General features: G+C 30.6%; 1 protein-coding gene across 1 annotated transcript; it reads right to left on the bottom strand.

Moving 5' to 3' along the window:
• Positions 1–16,224: 16,224 nt before the first annotated feature.
• LOC134236100 (GTP-binding protein GEM-like) lies at positions 16,225–18,344 on the bottom strand. The gene is made up of 4 exons (XM_062718281.1): positions 17,660–18,344; positions 17,422–17,504; positions 17,117–17,297; positions 16,225–16,566 (listed from the first exon to the last, which is right to left on the bottom strand). The coding sequence occupies exons 1-4, from the start codon at positions 18,255–18,257 to the stop codon at positions 16,313–16,315; spliced, it is 1,116 nt and encodes a 371-aa protein (XP_062574265.1). The 5' UTR covers positions 18,258–18,344; the 3' UTR covers positions 16,225–16,312.
• Between the last annotated feature and the right edge of the window lie 5,999 nt (positions 18,345–24,343).

Genomic DNA, 24,343 nt, shown 5'->3' with positions numbered 1-24,343 from the left:
ATTTAAAAATTGGTTCTTTTATAAATTTTCTAAATTGAGCTTAAGATTGTTGATACGAAATGTAAAAGTTTATTTGTTGGATAAAAACATAGAATCGTTTTTGAAAGATTTGTGCACAAAATACTCCAAAAGTAAATATATTCCAATGTTTTCTCAAAGATGATAATGTGAACATCTAGTCTACTCACTCGGACTTTCCTGTTAGCTCTGTGGTATAATAGAAGAGGATTTATGGTTGTCCTCGCCCTGTTTTGACATCTCCTTCGTTTATTTCATATGTTCAGCACATATACGAGGGCCGTTCAAAAATTACGCGGACTCTGTGCTATTCTATACTCTTACAGACGTCATACAGTTATGAAATTTCACAGAAATATGTATCTTGAAGATTCCAATAAATTTTGGGCAAATTTTCTGTATTTTAAAAAAATTCTACTAAAATTATCGGTATGTTGATATCGCTGATGGAGAGGTACGGAGCACGACAAAAAACTTGAAGCAAAATTATGCGGAATCAAAAATTTAACTCATTAATTTTCTAAAATTCTTTTGTTCTATTATTATGTATTTAGATTTCTGACGTGATATTTGAAGTACTAACAGAAATATAGTGATTTCTCTCTGATGCGATTCCCGTGAAATCGACTGTAATTGACGGCGCACCACACTTTTGTTAAATTCTGTGTAATGTGATATAACAAAATATGCATAATGAAACATTTATGGAAATTTTAGTTAGACCTCGGCTATACGGGAGGAGGACGGGTAGAAGATTATCGACGAAAACTTGATCCAGATTGTAAAGAACGTGATTGAGAGTCACCAATATCTCATAAATACCTGTAGTTTTTGGTTTTATTTTCTTTACTTGTTTAATGTTCAGCACATATGATTAGTTATTTTTTCGTATACTATATTATTTTATTTTAGTGCACACTGTGTTGTTTTGATGGTGAGATAGAACTTGATTTGAACTGCTCTCAAGAGGACATAAATAAATCTATATGGATATTTGAGGAAGGCGTACATTGTGACAGGTCCGGACCAGACCAGACTTCGGGTATAATTTATATAAAAAAAAATATGTCATCGTATTTTGACTTATTTCATAGCAAGTGTTTGATGTTTGCTTTTACACTATGTTCGCCTCTTTAGCTGATCAATAACAATCCTTCCTTCAGAGTTGTCGTTCGTTCCTCTCACATCAGACTCTCTCCACAATCGGATTGCTTCAATATTTTTGAAGGAACGTTAAAAAACACGATTTTCAAAAAAAAAGAAAAAAATCAAACTTAACTAATAGTTTTATATTCATATTCTGGATTATCATGGATAAACACACTATTTCTCGTACTTATTGCAATATACGCACATATATAAATACATGTATATATCCGTTGACATGATGCCTCTGGAAGTTATAAGGATTCGAATTTACCGATTTTGTTATGATTGTTTTGCTATATTTTTGACACCCAATTAACGGGGTGTTGAGCGAATCATTATTTTAAGAGGTGTCACGATTTAACATTTTTCATGCACATACTTTTTAAAAGAAACTTTAAGAGTACTGAGCAACAATATATTCGAGAAGTTGTGTAAACCAGATGTGGATAATAAAACATTTCACGGATTTTTTGGAATTAACATTTGAAATCACAAATTTGATGAATTGTTTTTTAATGTCAAAAACTTTGAGAATCAACAACAGAAAAACTTACACAAAATATCTTTTATATATCAACTTTATAATCAACCATTCACCACTACAAATTTAAGTGAAGACTTTTTTGACATCATTGACCACTGCTTTTTCAGTAAACATTGAAATCGTAAATTTACTTACCTCGACGAGTCATTGATTATTTGCAAAATTTGTTAAAAAACAAATGATTGTAAATACAAGTACTCTGACGTTGATATCAAAATGCATTATGCTCGAGTATCTTATTGACAATATCTATATTCTTCCATCAACTTCCCTTACTTATGCAGTATCATACCCGTGTCACCTGCATACGGAGTTTATATATCTCATTTGATTCGATACGCAAGAGCATATTCTACGTATGTACAATTTCTTAAATGAGGTAAATTATTGACAAACAAGTTGATGAACCAAGAATTTCAGAAGTCTCGTTTAAAGTCATCATTTCATGAGTTCTTTGATCGATACAATGACCTTGTCATCAAATACAATTTACATTGAGTCAAATGGTGACAGACATTTTTCATACTAATTGTTCGACCATTATTTACACACAGAATTGACGACGGATTTTACCTTTATTTTCCGATCATGACAAGGAGCACATGGCGGGTGTGACCGGTCGGCAGGGGATGCTCACTCCTCCATGCCACTTGATCCCACCCCTGATGTTTTGAGGTCCGTGTTTGCTCTGCTCATATTTATTATTGTTTTATGGACTTTTGATCTTTTATACTGTTCGTTATCTCCATATGTTTTATTGTTAAACATTGAATTTGATGCATAAACATGATAGACAATTTCCCATGATTTGTGGTTGAAAATGAGATGTATCCAACTCTTTTTGTGTTTTTTTTTATCATCTCGCCAAGGCTCGGGGATAAAAAAAAAACAGCACACTGGATAAAAATCATTTAAAACGCAAAAGAAAGGATATCCTTAATTTATTTTATTATATATGAGGTGATTTACCTAGTTTGATTGGTGTAAATATTTCCAAATATTTTTTTTTTTCTGTTCTAGACATGTGTACGAGTCAAGTAGATTTCTTTATCATGCTTTGTACACACAAAGTGAGAACATGAAAATGAAGAAAAATATGCAAGCTTTCAAACTTTTTGCTAGTTTTATATACATGTAATCCTCTGTTTTGAAACAATCTCTTTAGATTTCTATTCTGAGTCTTGTTTCAAACTCTGGAAAAATTAAAATAAAAATATTAAAATTTGATTTGAATTAATTTATTTTGTTACTTCTCCTAGTATTTGTTTATATTCAATAATATGAAGCGCATAACATATTTATTCTTATTTCGGTTTATAAATATACTATAAAAGACTCCAACAGTGAAAACACGTGAAAATAACGAAAAATGATCGATCTTTAAACTCATTAAGACTAAAAATAAAGATTGGGTCAGGAGCCATGAAATAGTAAGCATTCCCTATCGACGTATCACTCGACGTATTCTCTTCGTCGTAATCGGGTAAAGGAAAAATCGTGGACAATTCAGGGAGAAAATAAAGGTTTAACAACTGGATTGTAATATGCAAATCAACATTCGATTTAATTATATTGTATTTGCTGACATGGTCATTATATTGATCCCAGAATTTGTGAAATGTTGACTTTAAACTCGACTGTTGATATCCTTGTTTCATTAAACTATTTGTCAGTAGCTTGTTTCCTTTAAGAAGTTTGTATGTAGGACATACTCTTGCGAGGTGAATGGAACTGGAAGGCAAAAAGTATTTAACATAGAATACTTGTTTTGGTTTTATTGAAGGAATCAATAACAATTCCAAATTTAATTTCATGAAAAATTGTGTATTTTATTTATAAATCTGGACAATATCGTGAATTTTATCCTTAGATATTCACAAGAAATTCAAAAAAACAAAAAAAAAAAACAAAAAAAAAAACATGTCTTCTTAACACGGTTGTTTACATGTAGGCAGAATAAAGTAATTTTTTCAGCGTACAACTCAAATCGTGTTCAATAGTTTGGAATTCGTTGATGTCTTAAAAAATCCATCCCAGCACATGGTTACACATGCGTTCATTAAAAATTATTTAATAGGATGGATTTTATTTTTTTAATTTTTCTTTTTAGAATTTCAATTAAACTATAATTGCTTATTCAAGGAATCAATCACAATTCCAAATTTAATTTTACGAAAAATGTTTTTGCGTATATTATTTATCTGGAAAATATCGTGAATTTTGTCCTTAGATATTCACATTAAATTCCATTGAACATGACATCATATCACGGCCGCTTATTACATGTAAGCAGAATAAAGTAATTTTTAAAGCGTATAACACAAGTCGTGTTAATTAGATTGGAATTCATCGATGTCTTAAAAAAATCCATCACAGCACGTGGTTACACATGCTTTCATTAAAAATTATTTAATAGGATGGATTTTATTATTTTTTTTATTTTTTCCTTTTTAGAATTTCAATTAAACTATAATTGCTTATTCAAGGAATCAATCACAATTCCCAATTTAATTTTATGAAAAATGCTTTTGCGTATGTTGTTTATCTGGAAAATATCGTGAATTTTGTCCTTAGATATTCACATGAAATTCCATTAAACATGACATCATATCACGGCCGCTTATTACATGTAGGCAGAATAAAGTAATTTTTAAAGCGTATAACTCAAGTCGTGTTCATTAGATATGAATTCATCAAAGTCTTAAGAAATCCATCCCAGCACGTGGTTACACATGCGTTCATTAAAAATTATTTAATTGGATACATTTTATTTTTATATTTTTTTCCTTTGTAGAATTTCAGTTAATAATTGGACGATTAATTAACCGGTAGAGAACTCTGATAACAGTTTTGTTATTCTCTCTACGTATATAGTTGTAATAAATAAGAAGATTATGAAACTTAAACTAATATAATGATTGTTTTTGGTTTCGATGCATGTCAATGTTTCTGAGATGAAACTATATATAATATTATTAAACAATGTCAATTGCATTTACCCCAAAATAGCCCATATCACATTTTCCTTATAAAATGAGTGGTAAATGAAAAGGATGAAGAAAACAAACAATGAAACATCTTGTGAAAAACTTAAAACAATTCAAATTTGAACAATAAAATGCATAAAACATGGATCCTGGAAACTCCGGAGGTAGGATCGGGTGCCTAGCATTAGTAAGCATTCCATGTTGACCGGTCACAAACGGCATAAACTCTTTGTTTGTTGATTTGGAACACAGAATAACCCCTGATGAATTTAAACATAAACCGATCGCTAAATAATTGGAATATGCCAGTCAAAATACGAAAAGGTTGAATGTATTTTCAAATAATGTCATTAAAAAACACGAGAAATAGTTGATTACTTACAAAAGAAAAATCCTTACATAATTGTAAATGATTATTTGAGGAAATTTAAAAATTGAATCGTAAATACAATTTAGGACATATCTACGAGGGCCGTTCAAAAAATATGCGGACTGTGCTATTATTTACTCTTACAGACGCCATATAGTTATGAAATTTCACAGAAATATGTATCTCAAAGATTCCAATAAATTTTGGGCAAAATATCTGTATTTTTAAAAAATTCTACTAGAATTATCGGTATGTTGATATCGCTGATAGAGAAGTACGGAGCAAGACAAAAAATCTAAAGCGAAAACATGCGGAATCCAAAATTAAACTCACTAATTTTCTATAATTCGCGATATTTTTCGACAATTTTTTCAAATATATCTTTAAATTGTTCTATTATTATGCATTTAGATTTCTGACTTGATATTTAAAGTACTAACAGAAATATAATGATTTTTCTCTTATGCAATTCCCCTGAAAACGACTGTGAAAATGACGTCTTCTGAATTGACGGCGCACCGCACTTTTGTTAAATTATGTGTAATGCTCGAGATATCGCCAACATAGATCCAAAATATGCATAATAAAACATACAGTAAACTAGGATATTCGTTACATTCGTCCACAAAATGCAAATTGAAATTTTAGACCGTTAGACCTCGATCTGTAAAAAGGCTATACGGGAGGACGGGAAGATTATCGACGGAAACTTGATCCGGACTGTAAAGAACGTGATTGAGAGTCACCAATATCACACAATATCTCATAAATACCTGCAGTTTTTGGTTTTAAAACAAAAAAGAATATTCTTTACTTGTTCAATAGATTTTGAGCACGACAAGAAATGGTGTTTGGTTGTTAAGTAAATAAGGTAACTCAAACTGTACAGGAACTCTTGGGAAAATGTTGAGAAAATGAAAGCTTAATAACCAATTTTTTTTATAATGCCTGTGACGTCGAAGATTTCGCTGCTCCGTGACTAAATGATATGTCCTGATAAATCATCCAAAATTGATACCAATTCACAACATTTTGATATGAAATTTTGAAGACCATATAAGTAAATATTCTTTTATTTTATGAGTGACATTTTGCCCGATTATGTCGTCAAATATTTTTTCTGTGCAACAAGTCCGCGTAATTTTTGAACAGCCCTCGTACATGTATAAATATTCAAAACTAATGTTAGGGATATGAATGAACATTTAAAGAGAGAAGCTTATTTTAACATTCCAAATATCTTGATGGAAAGAAACCAGACTCCTCAAACTTTCTCGCATTGTTATGGAGTAGGTCAGTGGCTCTTTAATTGGGGATTTCTTATCTGAATAATTACAACTCTTTATCTCTAGCTTGACACAAACTTCTTCCTTTGTTCGTTATCTTCACTAAATCATGGCACAAGTTTTATGTTGAATAGTTATTTTATGATGAGGAACAAATAGGCTTGATTTCTCTGTGCTTCATCTTAATTTTTCCATTTCTAAAAAAAAATTGTACATATAATTCTCGTACATAGCTTATGAAATCACTCTATAGATGATTATCCTTTACAGCAATACCCAATACATGAAACAGTGGAACAAATTTTTGGATTTCTGTGGTAAATTATTACTGGTTGTACATGTTTAATTTGACACAGAAAAACAATTCTTCTTCGTCTGTTCTCTAAAGAGCTCCAAAGACTCTTCTGTATTAAATCTAATCAAACTCGATATTTTAATTTCCTTCAAATAAACGTTATCTTGTCTTTATTTTCAAAAGACATTCTCGTGTTGTAAATGTCCAGATGTCTTTATCAGGAATGCGATTTGCGATCCTTTACAACGTCCTTTTTATGACTTTATTAGGACAGAACTATAAATTTCGCAGAATCTTATGGAAACTGAGGCCTCTTTAAAGCTGATGGGGATGTTTACTTTTGGCATTAAAAAGAAATCCACGTAGATGGGACTGGACGGTAGGGGAATTCACTCTTCCCATCAGTTATGTTTGAGAGGTCCGTGTTTGCTCTTGTACATAGCTTACATAGCTTATTTGTATGGTTTGAATGGACCTCTGAGCTTGAATACTGTTCGTTATATCAATATTTCATGTTGTCCAAAATATATATCTCCTCAATGTCTCACTTGCGTACATACGAACCATTGAAAGTTCTATATTCACAACTTATATATCTGACACAGAACCCAATTGTCTATTTTCATTGGAGGAAAAGAGTGCAATTGCATTACAGTACCATCTTTTTAACGTCACTTTTTTTTCAAATTTTTTAAACTGGCAATTGAATATAAAACAGAGCAAAAAAGAAACGTTTATGATTTTAAGTTAAGTTTTGATCTCCCATTCATCCTCATTGTTTTATGTGTTTGACGGTTTCTGAAATAAGCACTTGATGCCTTGACTGGTGTATTGTTATGAACCTAGTTAATTGCCTTGCACAGCCAAGCTCATGTTATCTAAGTATACAGATGACTTTTTATGACATCGTAGCGAATAAGTCAAACTGGTGCTTACTAAAGCCTATTTTTTGATTAATTGAAACTTTGGAAATCTCTTCCTGATTATTAGATAATCTTTATGTTTGCTATAGATTTGCTGAAATTTGAAGTTCAATAAATTATTTTAATTATCTCTTTTCTTGATTATTCTAGAATTAAATTCAATATTTTTTTAATTGCTAAAATCTTCTTTATTAATTTTATTAAATAAAGTGGTAAAGGGTTCTTAATCGTCAATAAAGATTACTAATATAATTCTTAACAATATATCAAACTCGTACTTTATATTATAATCCAAAATGATGTGCATAACTTGAATTTGCCCTAATAAAGCCCTTATATATTTTTATATACAAAAAGAATGTTCGCCCTAACAAGAAGTCAAAACAGTGAAACTGTCAAATTATAAATATATACAGATATAAAGTATATCGTTTGTATTCTAAGGTCTACATGTACATGTTATTGTTCATACAAAGGCGATGATACACTAAAATTTTCCTCGCATATCTTCTTCATTACCTAAATTATTTTTAGATTATACTTACTGATTTTCATAAATGCCATTCTGTATTTAATCAAACTATTGGGTTCACGGAGTTGAAGTTTTTCAGTAAAATATTTTAATTAAGACACTTCCCTCAATCATAATAAACAAAACACAAAAAGTGAAAGACTTCAAAAATTCGTACATTTTCAATATCGACAAAGGACTTCAAATGTTTCATTTAATAAAATTCAAATCTATTACTCAGAACAATGAGTACATTAGTTTATGATTTACAGTCGGTCTTCTATACCACTTGACCTTTTATTCCGTAATTTATTCATAACATGAGAGAGTTGCTTGAAATTTTTGATATACTTAGTAAGTAGTTTATTGGGGTTTTTTTTAAAGCTCTTTATCATCATTTCATGTAAAAGAATGTCAATACCATTGAATGCCTATTGCCTTTTAAAATGTCCAATGCCTCAACAAATACTGCTTTCAGGGGAAAATAAGTATATATAATTGTAAAAGTCTTGACCTAAATCAAATGTACGATCATTACTCTCCAATCCAATACTAAATGACACTGTTTACGTAAAGTGAATTAAAACAATTCTATGTCTATCAAAGTCGATGCGTCTATTTTGTATTGAGTCCATTTGACAATATCACAATATCACAATTAATTTCTTCAAAAAAAGTAAATACAAATTAATTTAGGTTTGTAAACCAATTGCTCTCCCAAGGCTTATCAACACAAAAGCTGCAAGGGATCAATATGACCGTTTTTTTATTCCTACTTGGCGAAAATTTATTGGATTTTGGCAAATGAGCATACACACTAACCGGGTCAATGACATAATAGGATTCCATGTTTACAGTCAACCTGCTCTTTTCGTGTAGGGTCAACAAGTACATGCACAACAACTAAACATTGTTAAGACTTTTTAATTTGAGTACTTCTTTCATGTGTATATTTTGATGAAAACCCAACTTCATATTCGTTGCGATTTTAAGTACTATTATAAAATCAAACACAAATTTTGATCTAGTTCTAGATTCTCTCATGGCATATGACTCATCTTAATGAATTCTATTTGTTGCGATAAATTTGACCAAATTATGAACTTGAATATTTCTATTTATTTGAGCAATCATTTTAATTGAATATACTTGTAAATCTACACGAATCTTGACATTTTAGTATTTTTATTAAAATATTATGTAACGTTTGATTTAAACTACTTACAATATACATATATTTTTTTTCAATCTTTGAATAACACAGATTAGTACAGTCATTATCATATATAAATTACAGATGTATTCTAAAGAACACCTTTTTTAAACATTATTTTTCAACTCCTAGTAGACAAAATGAGAGAAATATTACGTATTGTGCATGTTTAAACGAAGCAAATGTCATGAATTTCGTAACAATGTTCGAGGAGCATGTTATTATGGCGTAAGTGTTTAAATAAGTGTTGAAGATTCATGCATCTGTGTAAAATGCATCTTTTGTAGCCTATCTAGTGTAAGTGATCAACTTACTGGTTTTCATGACGTGGATCTTGTGTTTTGGTGGTGTACTGAGATGTTTTGTTCTAGGATCGTGGTCGAGTGCTTGAAATCTTGCAAAATGTTTACCGAATTCTAAAGAGATGATGCTTCTTTGGATATCATTGTCTGTGTGTCTCCATGCAATGATGACGTTATAAATATAATTACATTTATATTGTATAATTTTATTAATCTTAAAGACATTTTGGTACGCTGCTAATATTCAAGAGCAGCCTTATCATTATTATGAAATATTATTTCTCGACACTCTTTTCTATTTTTTAATTTAACCTTTTTCTAACGCTTATGCTTAACCTGAAAGTATGAGTTACTTGCATTAAAAACTATTACTTGAAGCTTAAAGTTTACTGGATTTTACTAAGATATTTAAAAACAAAAAACGGTATTTTGGTGTTCTGCGCTAAAAGAATAATCATTGGGGTTGAAGAGTTAAAATGATGAGCATAAGGGAAAAAAATTGGTCAACCTTGATCTTTGAACTTTTGATCTGTAGGTCAGTAGTGTTCAATAAGTTCAAGATATTCTAACCTTAAGTTTCTATGCAACAGTTTATTGGGAACTAAAGGTATCCTTAAGCTTGGTCTTTTACCTTTGACTTCAAATTCAACAGGAGTCACTTTAAAACGATATTGACCAAGGATGAAATTTTCACCTTCGCCTTTTGACTTAAAACGTAAAAGGGATTTTTAAGCCATTGAAACTAATGATATTTTTTTTTTTTAAATGTTGCATGGTATGAACTTTTGCCCTTGACATTCGGTCTTTAAAAAATATTATCTTATTTTTATTAATGACTATGTAGATTTGACTTCTTACTTTCTCCTTAATGTGTAGTTTTCTTCCTTATGTGCGGGTCTTATTACGTCACATGGTATTTTGATTAAAGAAGATTCGATATATATAATGTTGCATTCTCCAAAATCGTAAAAGAAAAAAAATTAATTGAACAGCTTATAAAAGATTTACTAACCAAACAATGCTGAAGCGTTTTGAAGCATAATGCCAACAGCTACATGTAGTTTTGCATTTCTGCTTTTCATGATTCTAAAGTAAATCTAAACAAATGACAACAAAAGAGCATTGAAGTGGCTATTTTGCTTAGACTGCACTTCTTTGAATAAAAATTAACATAAGATGAGTAAAAATTTTCGAATCCAAAGTGGAATGTTATGTCAGTAAGGAGGATACTTTGATCTATATTTCGGCTCAGGTGGCCAAAGGATTTATCATTTTCTTGAACGTAATTATGCAGGTGCTGCATTCATCCAATGACTTTGGTAATTATAATTGCATGACTATCAATTAGAACAGAGTTCAACTCATTGAGGAATGTCTATAAGGCCCTGAAGTTAACCTTGTTCTCGAGGTAAATCAGTAAATAAGAGATACTAGACTCCTAAAAAAGTCTCCTTGTGTTAATTTTTTTTTACAAAGAACATATATACTTTTTTATCCAAATTCTAATGGAATCTACGAAATTTTCCCATTCCATGCTTTTCTTGTGGTCAAAAAACCATTAAAGTTCTGGGAAATGAATACCTTTAGATATTAAAGGAAGCAGAAGTAAGAGAAACACTGGTTGTGTGGTAATGTTATTCACTTGAAAATGCTTCAGGTCCATTAATATAAGCAAAGACTTTATTATGATGTATTTTCACAAAAAGCAACACTCGTTAGTTGAAATAATTCTCTTTTTAATGAAACTATATTGAAAATAATTTGAGCTTTATTTGTAGATATTCTTGATGAAAAGTTTCTTAAAAATATTAATTTTTCGCAACTTGAGACCTGCTAGTAATTTTGCGATATTTAAGTATTCATAGAACTTATGTGCCATAAATGTAAGGAATCTACAGAATTGAATTGAAACAATGTAGAGACAACATAGAATTTATGTACGAAAAAAAAACGAGAAAGAAATCTTAAACAATTGCAGTAAACCTTTTATCACTTTACACTGGTCTTAAATATAAAAGGTTATCTTTACGATTTATACCAGTGATTATGTACCATACCACATCTTTGTCGATCTTCCAAAAGATAAAAAAAAAACAGGAGCAGTAGACCTGACCTCGTTAAACTGTCATTGTATCACCAAACTTAAGACGAAAGACAAGTTGTTCTACTCCATCTCTGGGTCGATGACTTGTTTTTCATGAAATTGTGTTAATTTAATGAGGAAGGGAATGTTTGAAAAAATCCCCTAATTATACTTATCTGTGATTAATAGGAGGGGTAATCCCTTTTCGACCGACCACACTATCCATGGGTCTAAATTATGTTATGCAGACATTTTAGTAAGTAATCAAAATCAGTATAGATATACAGTAAAACTATATATATGATATAAACAACTGCAATGAAACAATTTTGCTGAAAAACGACCAATAATAGGATGTATTCACTATAAAGGTCATTATAAGGACATAGAATTTACGAAATTCTGAGAAATTCTGACCGAGATTATAGAAATCCTTGCATCATCAATTCATCTGTCAGTAGTCTGCCACGGTTTAAAAATTGATCGTACTCTTGAGTATAAAAATTATAATAAAAAAGAAAAGGAAGAAGTAAATACAATTTGAAGGTATTACGGAATATCCCTATTTAAATAAGGAAAGTTGACCACAGATGAGCTGAAAGTCATCTTCATCTTGTTTGTAAAAACAAAAAAAATGCTAGTTGTTCTATACCGCCTTAAGTCATTAATGCATTCAAATATGAAACAGATGATGACGTCTCTATGATATCTTTTACTTCGAGTTTAGATGGATATATTGAGTCTAAGTATATATATCATAACTACATGTATATATCATGTCGTCATATGATTGAAGTATTGATAATTCGTAAAACGTCGTCAGTAAATCTGATTGTCCGGTTGAAGGACATGACATATGTTTTCTTCCTTTTCAAAATATGTGCGACCATGATATTACATAAAATTACAAAGTAAGAGTTGTATCTAAATTCATTTACGTTCTCTGCTTTGCGACTCTGAGCGATATTTTCTGTACAGAACGCTTTATTGATTTTGGTTTGCTCTCTTGCAATACTTTGACTGGATAATATCCAAGAAGAAAGAATGTTGCATTGCTAATGACGTAAAATTCATATTCAATATCCTACCCAATTTTATTTTGACGAAATCTATTAGCACTTCTATTGAGTGGTAAACATGTTTTGCAAAACGTCAGGATGTTTAAAGACAATTATGTCTAAACTTAAGTAAAACAAAATCTAAAAAGTATTCCGTAAGCTATACATTAATATAAAAAGCATTCTTTCCAAGCAAGAGATTGTCTGAAAACTGTTTTACATATATTGTATCTTTCGTCCTTTCGTTTCCTTCCTAAATATTTTACTTTTGAAAATTTGCACCTGAAAGATATCACCCCTTAGCCAGGAACAATAACTCTGAAAAATATCTAATTGAAGAAATCCCAAAAGGAAGCTTGCAACTGATTTTTTTTAGCAAAAATCTACATTCATGCATCTTGATGTTACTCGAGATTCTTTGAAATCTCCTAAATGGCTTTTCAAACATCCGTATCCCATAAAAAAAATTGTTTACCTGTTTAAAAAATACGGCATTAATATCAATGTTAGCATGAAATACTTTAGTTATTGGTCCAAGTTATATATGCAAAATCTTTCAATGTTACTGAATGCTCTTTCATATTGTTTTTTGTAAGTCGATAGAAAAAGAGCATAAAAGCATGCAATGTTCCAAACGCCTGAATACTTATACCTTTTTCCTATGTTGATGAATAGTCAATTATTTTGTCTACATTATATCATTAATTAACTATGATAATAATTGTTGAAGAAATAAGACTAATAAGGCAAATTTCTAGTGTGAGTTCAGAGATGTTTTGTCGGGAATTTCAATGACGTAAACTTAATATTGCTAATTTCCAGAACCTGAGGAATGGACTACTTTTAACTGAGATTGACTTTGTAAAGAAGATATTTGATTCTGTCATCATTTTCAACGTCTTCGTCTGGGTCTTGTTAATACGATATATCAATCATGTGCGCCTTTTTATTTCCTTGTACTAAAAATAAACATACAGTCATCTATAACGTTTCTAATTAAATGTTTCATTTTACAAAAAAAAAAAAAAATAATAATAATAAAAAAATAAAGCTCACTAGGGAAATAATACCATCATGTTATTTATCATAAATATATGTACATGTATATGAGAAAATTTTACACGTATCTAACTGTCGACATTTCGAGATATTGAAGTCTCATTTCAAGTAAAGTTTGTAATTAATTGTTATTTATTGATCAGCATTTATTTTTAAATTTACGTATCTTTATATGATATGCACCATATGCAAGATTCCTTGCTTTTGATAACAAAGTCTGTTAGTAGCTAGCATTCAGTGAATTTTGTGACATTCTTTCACTTTTAAAACAACTAAAGTGAGAGAATAGTTCAAAATATGTTAATCCGCTTGGAAAAATCGTATTAAAAATTTTAACAGAAGTACATTTTTTAAAACATAATTGATATAACTCTTTTTTATCCAATTGTTACCATCCATTTGGGCTTTGGAGTGCTTGAATTGCGTTGCCTTGCGTTGTCTTGCATTTTTTTACTTTAAATTATAATGCCTTTTAAGTTTTCTGTAATTTCATCCTAAACAGCTTAAGTAATTCTTAAGTAGGTTATATTAGTACATCGTTTGGGTCTCATTTTTGAATTTTTTCTCTTCTGTTTTCCCCGGCATTATAATAAAAAATACATATCTAATCGCCAAATACTAGACATTGCAGTTAAGCTCTTGGTTTAAGATGCCATTGACCATGCAGAAAAATCAAGTCCTTTTCAACGATGTCAGTGCTTTTTACATAACCTAAGGAGCATATGTGACCTACCCTATATAGATAGGCCTAGAGAATTTTAAATACTAAAATCAATTCATATCATATAAAATGTCATATCAGCCTGTGTGACACCGTATTGATAGTTCGAGTTATTTCAATTGCGTCTTACATAACCCTAGGGGTAAATATGACTTGCCATTGATTTAGAAAGAGAGAATATTAGATACTTACATATACTTACGTAAATCCATAACATATTTCATATCACTCCGAGCGGCCCTATATCCGCTGGAAATCATTCCAACAAATTTAATACATAAATCGTATTACCTGTATATTTCAATAAAATAAAGTTTTTTTACCTTTTAAAAATTACTTCCTGTCTAATATGATTTTTTGCAAACATCTGTACATGTAAATGAAATATTTGAACAGAATTCGAGCAAAAAATTCAGTTCTAAGAATACAAATCAGGAGCAGAGCAAACACGAACCTCGTTAACATCAGAGGTGAGATCAGGTGCCATGGAGGAGTGACCATCTCTTGCTGATGGTCACAACCGTCCTGTACTCCTTGCCCATTATAGAAAAATCTGTAGGTCCATCTTTTAAAAAAAAATCTTTGGTTGCCCTCTCCCGACCGACAGATTAATTTGGCCCGACTTAATTTTTTTTTATTAGTCATAAATACATGGTTCCAGGACACGATACATCCCAGGACCCAATAATTATACCCTGAATCGGGAAAGGGCAAACAACTATTAATTTAAAGATGTCCTGGACAAATCAGTTTGTAAATAATGACAATTAGTATGAAAAACCTTAGTCTTCTAGATTGTATTTTTTGACAAGGTCTCGACCACAAAATTTGCAAATTGATGATTTTGAACGAGACTACATTCTTGTTTCAATATTTTGTTTATCAATAGCTTACTATTTTTCAGATATTGTTCATACGTATAACATGCTGTTGTTTAAATCGAATTAACTGAGAAATATGCAGGTTAATAGGTATATTGCTATATATGTAAGGAGAGTTGACGAATAAAAATAGCCATGACGTTCATGATAGAGTTTTGTTGTTAGACAGCAACTGATCCTTCGGCAAAAGCTCGGCACTGAATAGTGCCCCGACAGACCCTCATGATAAAGAAAGTTAAATTTCAAAATCATTGAAGCCCTGAATCGGTATTTTGTGTCGAATCTTTATAATGAACATTTCTGGTGTATATGACGTTATTATTTATAAAAAAGAAAATGAAACAGCAATCTACCTAAACTAACTCAAAATCTTCCTTTTTCTTAGGCCTTGTTTGTATCTTAACAATAAATATAAAATGTGGATTTACGTTTTGTATTTAACACATTTGTTCAGACATGATGAAATACTGAAAACTATGAGCGGAAATAAGTCATTTTCCTCATTTACGTAATTTATCAATCATGACAAGGAGAACAAGGCGGGTGTGACCGGTCGACATTGAATGCCCACTCCTCCATGGCACCTGATCCCATCTCTGATGATTTAGAGGTGTGTATTTGCTCTGCTCCTATTTGGCATTGTTTAATGGACTTCTGAGCTTGAATATTGTTCGTTATCTCCATATATTTCACATGTTTCATGTATCTTTGTGTATTTTGTGTAGTGCATACATACAATGGTTAAAATGTCAAAATGATTAAAACGATAATTCAGAGGAATCAATTAATCAATTAATTAATTCACATCAATATTATCAGTTCAACAAATTTATTAACAACTCATCCAAACAATCACAATTAATATTAAATCGAATGTAGTACTATCACAGATATATTCAAAATAAAAGCAACTTAATATTCAATCACATTCTCAACTGACTCTTTGCTTTTTCTTTTAAGTTTTAGAATCTTCTTCAGAAAGTTTCTTGGTCCTTTAATGTACTTTTGTTTCTTGTTGGTGAAGGACACAAATGTCGGAATGATACCATTTAATTGCAACCGGATCTGACGTATTATTCCGACTAAAAGTTCATCCACGTGATGGTGTAACGTCACCGACGTCTCAATGTATTTGGCATCATGTTGATTTGCAACTTGTCTGGCCTCTGAAGTAAAAATATGACAAGTGATAATCTAGCATTAAACGTTGATTATCTGGTATAAAAAGCTAATGTTTTACATTATTAGCTATAATCCCTCAAAAACTGATTGGAATTTACATAAACGGCTATTGCAATTCGTCGTTAAGAAGCTTTTACATAGCTGTTAAATCAAAATCTACCCATCGATGATAAATTAATATAATTTTGCATAACAGGTAATCCAACAAATGGACAATAATCTTATTCTCTTCGTCAGAGTAAATCTCTTTCATAGAAATTATTTTCATGATTATTTCTTGGGTTTGACAGGTCAAAATCTGAGTCTAATTAGGTACTGACTTATTTTTTACAATCCATCAAATTTTGAGCGATTTGCTACTTCATTAGATAGCTAATAAAGTGTAAACCCCTATGAATTAAAAAGTCATTGATTCGAAATCCAATTACAGACATCTCAGCAAGCAAAACTAAAAATAATCTCATTACCAACTAATCACAGCACTATCAGGTGATCCAGAAAATTATATGATGCTATATTGAGAGTTGAACTTACCTTCGGAGGTGACTTTCCGGTTGCGTACCAAATCAATCTTGTTAGCAACTAGGATAATAGGGCGATCAGAACCTAGATCGTTCCTTAGGCGGTGCATGGCATTGTTTGCGGTCTCAAAGGAAGCAACATCGTCCACCGACATAACAAAAATAAAGGCATCGAAGAAACTTTCACCAACGTTCTGTAAAAAATTAAATTATTCAAAATCTAAATTTGGATATAAAAAGATAATGAATTTCGTTAAATGCAAATTATTTTTATTTATCGAAAATAATAATAATTAATTATTAGAGTGTGGAGCCTACCTGGTCCACCTGAGCATCCCAAAATTCAAGGGACGATTCTTCTCCATCAAGGAGCACCGAAACATTCATGGAAGCTCTGTTATCTGCAACAGACAATATAATACATGTAGCATGGCATTTATCTAGATTACAGTGACTCAACGTATCTAACTTGTAATTGCAATTTGTCAATTGCAAAAAAATGAAATGTTGGTAATACTAATACCGGTATAAAAAATTCTTTTATAACTGTACATACCACTGACATCTTCCTGGCCGCCAATATATTCAGATGTCATAAACTGGTTCATAAGTGTTGTTTTACCAACACTGTGGGCACCAAGTATTGCAATTCGAAAATACTCGTTAGCACTGCTAGAGTAACTGTCTGTATCATTTGAGGTTTCGCTCGGCAGTCGCTGTCTTTTATCAATTTTAAATGATCCACTTGAAGGAAGAGCTCTCCCCCTGTTTTTATTTCTGAAGGAATCTCCATGGTTAACAAGTCCTTTGGAAGTCACTTTAAATGATCTAACGCGTTGGAAAGTCTCATGAGAGCTAGTACGTTGAGAAAAACTTTCGGCGGAAAATGAAAATAAATTTGTCAAATCACAATCTATCGGAAGACTATTCCTTCGGAAACTTTCGATAGTTCCGCCATTGTCGTCTGCTTTTCCTTTTCGTATGGAACTTGTACGAGATTGAGGGGCGGACACAGATGAATGGGCGATGCAAAACTTGTTCAAGGACTTTCCCTTGGATTTAGAAAACATTGTTGACGAATTCAGTTCCGAATGACTGTAGAGCAAAGAATTTGCTTCTTCAAGAGTTTCCGTGACTTGATTCTCTTTCCTCATTATATCCACAGTTTACACAGGTATAGCTTCAAAATCACAGAGCTAAGACCTGCTCATGCTGAGATTTCAGGTAAAGCGTAAGTCAATGCTGAAGTTTTGATATTGATCGAATCAAGGCCTGAGGCGGTCTTTATATACAGACGGCTGCTGAGGTAAATTGTAGCACGTGGTTTCATTCTCACAATCGCACGTTATATCGAAAAAACGAACTGTTAAGCTCTTTAATGTCAAAATTGTTTTCATCAATTTGAAATTGACGTTCATAGAAAAAAAAACAGACCAATATAATTTAAATATAATACATGCATATACACCAACTGGTTGGCGTTGCACAGTAATAATGTGCATTCCATGTATTGAATGGTCTGAATTTGTTTGCATTTGAAATATATTTAAGAAATTATTAATTTAAATCAAAGTATTCATATTCATCTACTAGTTGTAATTAGTGACCTTCATACTGTTGTAGAAGTGGTTGTAATAATTTTGATAAGGTCATGTTTTAAAAAGACCATTTAAAAAATATTTTACGTTCATAATTCCATTGTTTTAAATCCATACATCCTTTTACTCCTACCACAGTATTTAAGAAAACTTTGGTATTTTCCATCTTAATTTTTTTTTCTTTTTTCATTTTAAACATTTTATTTGTTGGATGCTCATACCTTGGTTATTATGATTTTATGTTTAGTGATGTACATGTATAGAGCAAGTAAAAAAAATATGATATCAATGTTTATATTTTGATATATAATTGTCAAATAAGTGAAGTTATTTATTTATTGGTGTGAAAGACTAAACAAGTAATCCCTCGTTTTCACTAATGTTGATTTCTGAAAAATGTTATGACGTCATCAATTTGTATTGACTTTTTGTGGGGGAGAGCTGTTAACCTCAATAAATATCATCTCTTATTCGTCAAAACCCTCTTTTTTCATCCAACTGTAGTTGTATAAATGGCAATGCCAAGTAATGACTTACAAAATATTGGTGTCGATAAATGGTTCTGTCAAACATATTGTTCACTGCACTTGATGATGTCTTGCTATAAATCTAATTTAATTGACATGGACTTTATATCCGTGTATGTGGAATTTGTTTACCAATAATTCATTTTCTTTCCTGTATTTGTTTTTTTACAATTTACGTCACAACATCGATGAAAATTAAAATATGTGTTTTCAATGACATTATTTTTTGTTAAGTAAAGAAATGTACTTTAAAAATTAATACCTCTCTTCATTTTTAGCGGCATCACAAAAACAACAGCAGATCAAGTCAGTATACATTTGCACATTAGTATTGTATATAGTGTAGTTCTGTTTGTGAAGAAACTTTGTCAAATAATAAAATAAACAGATTCAGAGATTGCTTCTTTATTTTTCTGCAAATTTTATTTTTCCAAGGATGCAATGTTTCAGCAGAAAACACAAAATCAATATATGCAGTTGTAAAGAAAAAATATTTTATATTATTGCAAATCTTGCTCATAATTGCGCAGTTAATGTTTAATCTTCAACATCTTAAAAAGATTAATTGATTAGCATAAAGAAGGGACAAGGACGCTTCAAAGCTGAAAATTTTAATTTGGTTTTATCCGATTTCATATCATCCAAGAGACTTTGATAAAAGCTAATACAACAAATACAATCCATCATAAGGTTAAATGTTGAATGATGTTTTTCATACTAATTGTTTCATACTTCAAGTACTCATTTAAACACTGAAATTTCTCAGATTTTCCGCTAACTCGATCATGTCAAAAAGCACACGGCGGATGTGATTGGTCGTTAGGGAGTGTTTCCTCCTCCTTGGCATCTGATCCTATCTCTGATGTTTTTTGGATGTCCGTACTTGTTCTGTCCCGATTTGTATTGTGTAGATAGACTTCAATCTTGAATACTCTTCGTTATTTCCATATTTCTTTTTTTACAAAGTATAAAGTGCATACATGATATTGTTCACTGTAACAAAGTCATTGATCGGTCCACAAACTCAAACTAAACTTTAATCTGCCCAATTAAATTTAATAAATTTGGATCACGGTTAATGCCCTCTCACCATCAGATAACAGCGTGCTTTGTTTCTTTTATTAAAATTGGTTATGAAAAAGCCCTGGGTAAGAAAACAAAATATACCTGTCTTATTTCCTTAATTCACTTCTCTTAAAATACCTTTTGATAAGGTCTTGTAATTTTTTATCATTGCCTCAATTAGCATCTAACTTTTAAATAAATTTAGAAGCATACAAGAAATTCATTTCCAGTTCTCCCAACTTCTGCCCAATTGACCTACGCTCAGGGTCAAGAAACATGTCTGATCGTATCCTACATAAAAAATTATACATCCCAAAGCTTTTAGTGAGGCTAAAGTTGTTATTTTATTGCAGAAAACGCTTTAAACATGCCCCTCCCTTCCTTATGTTTATTTTCGAAAATAAACAAGTAAATGTCCTGGAAAATATTTTCAGTCTCAATTTTAAGAGGCGAATATACATATAAACAGTAAACATTTGCATTTTTCTGAAAATGTATGATATTAAAATGATTATGCTTTACCAACCCATTAATTGAGACTGCTTTTAATGTGTTTCTGTAATATATAATTGGTTGTAGAGTTCATTGACAGAGAATCAGTCTGACATTTTGTTCTGAAATATACTGCTTTTGTGTCAGGCATTTTTAATGGTATATGTGTTTCGATCACGTGAAGTCATTAGCTATTATGTTACTATTAAATATTCACAGTACGAAGGGTGTCGTTAGCACATAATTTTTTACCCTTTTGATAATAGTTTTGACCGAATACTAATGTTCCACATATTTGACCGAACGTTTATTTTTTTTTCTTCTAAAAAAGCAAAAGCTTGGAAATTCTTCTACTGAAACATGCAAGGATTCTTCCAGCATCAATTAAACATTTTGAAGAACCCGAATGTATCCTTTTGTCAAAACAATGTTTTAGAAAAGAAAATTAAGTAAAGATAGAAATTTAAGAAGCACAATTAAAAGGATTTAATTTTATTTCATTTTAATGCATAAAAACGTTTGTTCTCTTTTAAAAATAAATTATTAAAATCATGTGATTTATTTGAAGGAAGACAAATAATCTTATAAGTTTATTCTTTAGTAGTATGTCACTATTGAATGATGAAACTAAGAAAATAAATCTGAATTCCAAACTCTTCTCCTACATATCTACTGATCTTTAAAAACAAAATAGGTAGTAAAATGATTATGAAGAAGATGAAGGAAAAACTATTTTTAATGAATAATCATTAGATCTAAATATATTGAAAACAGTGGTGTATATAATACCACATCGAAAGTTTTAAAATCGGTTACGATCAAAATTAGTGAGAGGCAAACCTTACTAAATGAACCGTCTGTAATTTACAGCCAATGCATCAGATGTATTATATATTGTAACTCATATACAGTTGCACAATGCCACTTATGAGAATTAATCATTGTATTAGATAATTATTTCGACAGATATTTTTTTTACTATTGCCAGACTACTTCGGAAGGTAATAATGCACAGCAGTGCAATGACTTCATAAACTAGAAGTGGCTCCTTGAGACCCACTGTTTATCTACATATTCTACTTTATATCTGCCTGTTTAGAAACCATTGTCACAACACTCATAAATGTACAGCTTAAAATATTTCGTTTGTTTTTTTTTCTCTTGCATTTAGTCATCTTGGGATTTCACAATTTTTTGGCGATTTTGTAATCCATTTCTAGGTCTTTTCTAGTTTTTTTTTCTTTTGACGATAAAATTTATTTTTAACATTGAAGAAAGTTCCAATTATAACAATGATGCCTGCTTGTTAAAGCAGTCTGAAAATGCAAAGTAAATATTTACATTTTCTTTATTTTCAATTCAATTAAATTTCAGATAAATCAAAATTCGTATTAAAAAGTTGTAGCAAATATCGACTGTTAATAATAAAACTTCTGAATGAAATATATGAAAATAACGAACAGTATTCAAGCTTTAAAAAATCCATTAAACAATACAAATTAGGAGCAAAGCAAACACGACCTCTAAAACATCAGGATAAGGTAGATTCAGGTGCCATGCAGGAGTGATCAACCCCTGCCGACCAGTCATACCCGTTGTGAATAAAAGAACATTTTTTAGGTTTATGTAAACAAAGAAAAAATTATATTAATTATGCACATTGTTAGTAGAAAAAAAAATATTTCACTCTTTAGGTAAAAAATAAAGTTAACAATAAAAATATGTGTTGAGGGCATAAAACACGAATTCCTGGAAATCCCAGAGGTAGATCAGGTACCTAACCTAGGGATATTCATTATTATCGAATGTTTATAAATCTTTGACAGACAATTTCACACACACAGATCTCCTCAATGCCGATAAAAATATCGCAATGTTTACGTTGTATATCGTAATATATTACATTTATAGATTCAAATTGATCAAAGATGTCCTATATATGACAAATTAAAGAAACCTTAATATTCAAATAAGTTCAAAAATGACGCAAAGGTTATTGAATACCGATAATCGGAATAATTTCTTATTCAACCGCATCCAGGTTATCATTTTCATCAGCGAAGCTACACAATGAAAAAAAAATAATTCTGGAATGAAAATTAACAGCAGAACGTTTTAAAACTGCCATTCGTAAAGGATGCAGATCTGCTCAGTATGTCTTTGAAGTGCCGCCATATTGCAGCTGTTGCCATCTGGTTATCATTCGGAGGCTTAAGCTGAAGGGATGCAAGAAAAAAAAATCATTCATTGACAAGAAAAGTCTATTTAAAATCCTAATTAACCTTCTTCTTATCAATCCTCTCTCTGTAAGATGACATGCCTTTTTAGTTTTAAAGTACATGAATGTTTGTTTCCCTCCTTCCAAAAGATATTTTATTGATTATGTAACTTACTCTTAAGTTGAAGTGTTATAATCTGTTCATTATTCTCTTTTAATTTTAATTTTATTCACAATCTCTTTATAATTTGTTATAACGTGAAAAATATGTCAACATAATCCAATATTTCTGAAAGTTTGCACCAAAACAAACACACAATATATTGTCACTGCAGTTGGATATCCTTTTTTTAGTTTCTATGAGATGGACTAATACCATATGGCGTTTTTTTTTTTCAACGGGTGCAAAATTTGGAGTTTTGCATACCCGAAGGTATACCAATAATTTTTTTTCGTTTCCAATTTACATTGATTAAAACCAATGCCAGACAAAAGATACATTGTTAAAGAAAATACAGGTCAAAATTAACTCCTTTTCGTTTAGAACTTATGCAAAAAATTTGAAGTTTTAAAATTTTAAATGAAATAAGATTTTTAAAACCACTGTGTGAAATTCCCTAAAAATTCCCTCGTTTCGGTAGCAACATTTATAGTACATTTCTGTTTTCATTAAAATATGCACAATGTTTTATGTACATATGTTATTCATTGTTTTCGATGTCCAAATGCATTTTTAACAACTCAGGCATTTAAACGCCTAACATATTACTCAATATATAACATCAGAGAGAAATAAGTTTAAAATCACACGAAATTTATTAATTATTTTTTAATATAATTTCTAAAAACAAATAAATTCGTTCCATTGTCCCAGGCTTACTTGAATTTTCTAAAAGGTGCACTATTCACAAAATGTGAAACTTTAAAGAAATTAAACCACTAACGCCGTGTTATGTATTTTTATTTTCCCTTTCACGTGAAATATTATATTCCTACAGTATAAGCGAGTCATATATATCTTTAATAGCATTTCATAAAAAAATTAATTAAAAATCAAATTTACCCATCGGGAAAACAGTTATTAAAACTAGCAAATTTGTTGGTGGGTATCTTTTTATGTCAATTTACATGATTTTTTATCCACTTTCACAAATTTATAATTTTATTCTTCAATAGAGGTCTCTTGGACAAGTAGAACACAGTTGTTGTGTATAAATGAAAAATATTAATACTATAATCCAGAAAATTAAAATATTGATGACTTTGCAAAAGCAAAACAAACACACAATATATTCTCTCAGTCCGTGCAGTTGTGGTTGAAGACATACTTTATGTACGAT

Source organism: Saccostrea cucullata, unplaced genomic scaffold (genome assembly GCF_032062105.1).
Source record: "Saccostrea cucullata isolate Sc308-1 unplaced genomic scaffold, CSIRO_AGI_Scuc_v1 ctg525, whole genome shotgun sequence".
NCBI classification, from domain to species: domain Eukaryota; kingdom Metazoa; phylum Mollusca; class Bivalvia; order Ostreida; family Ostreidae; genus Saccostrea; species Saccostrea cuccullata.
The sequence above is the reverse complement of the archived record's forward strand: the minus strand, read 5'-3'. Positions and strand labels throughout refer to the sequence as shown.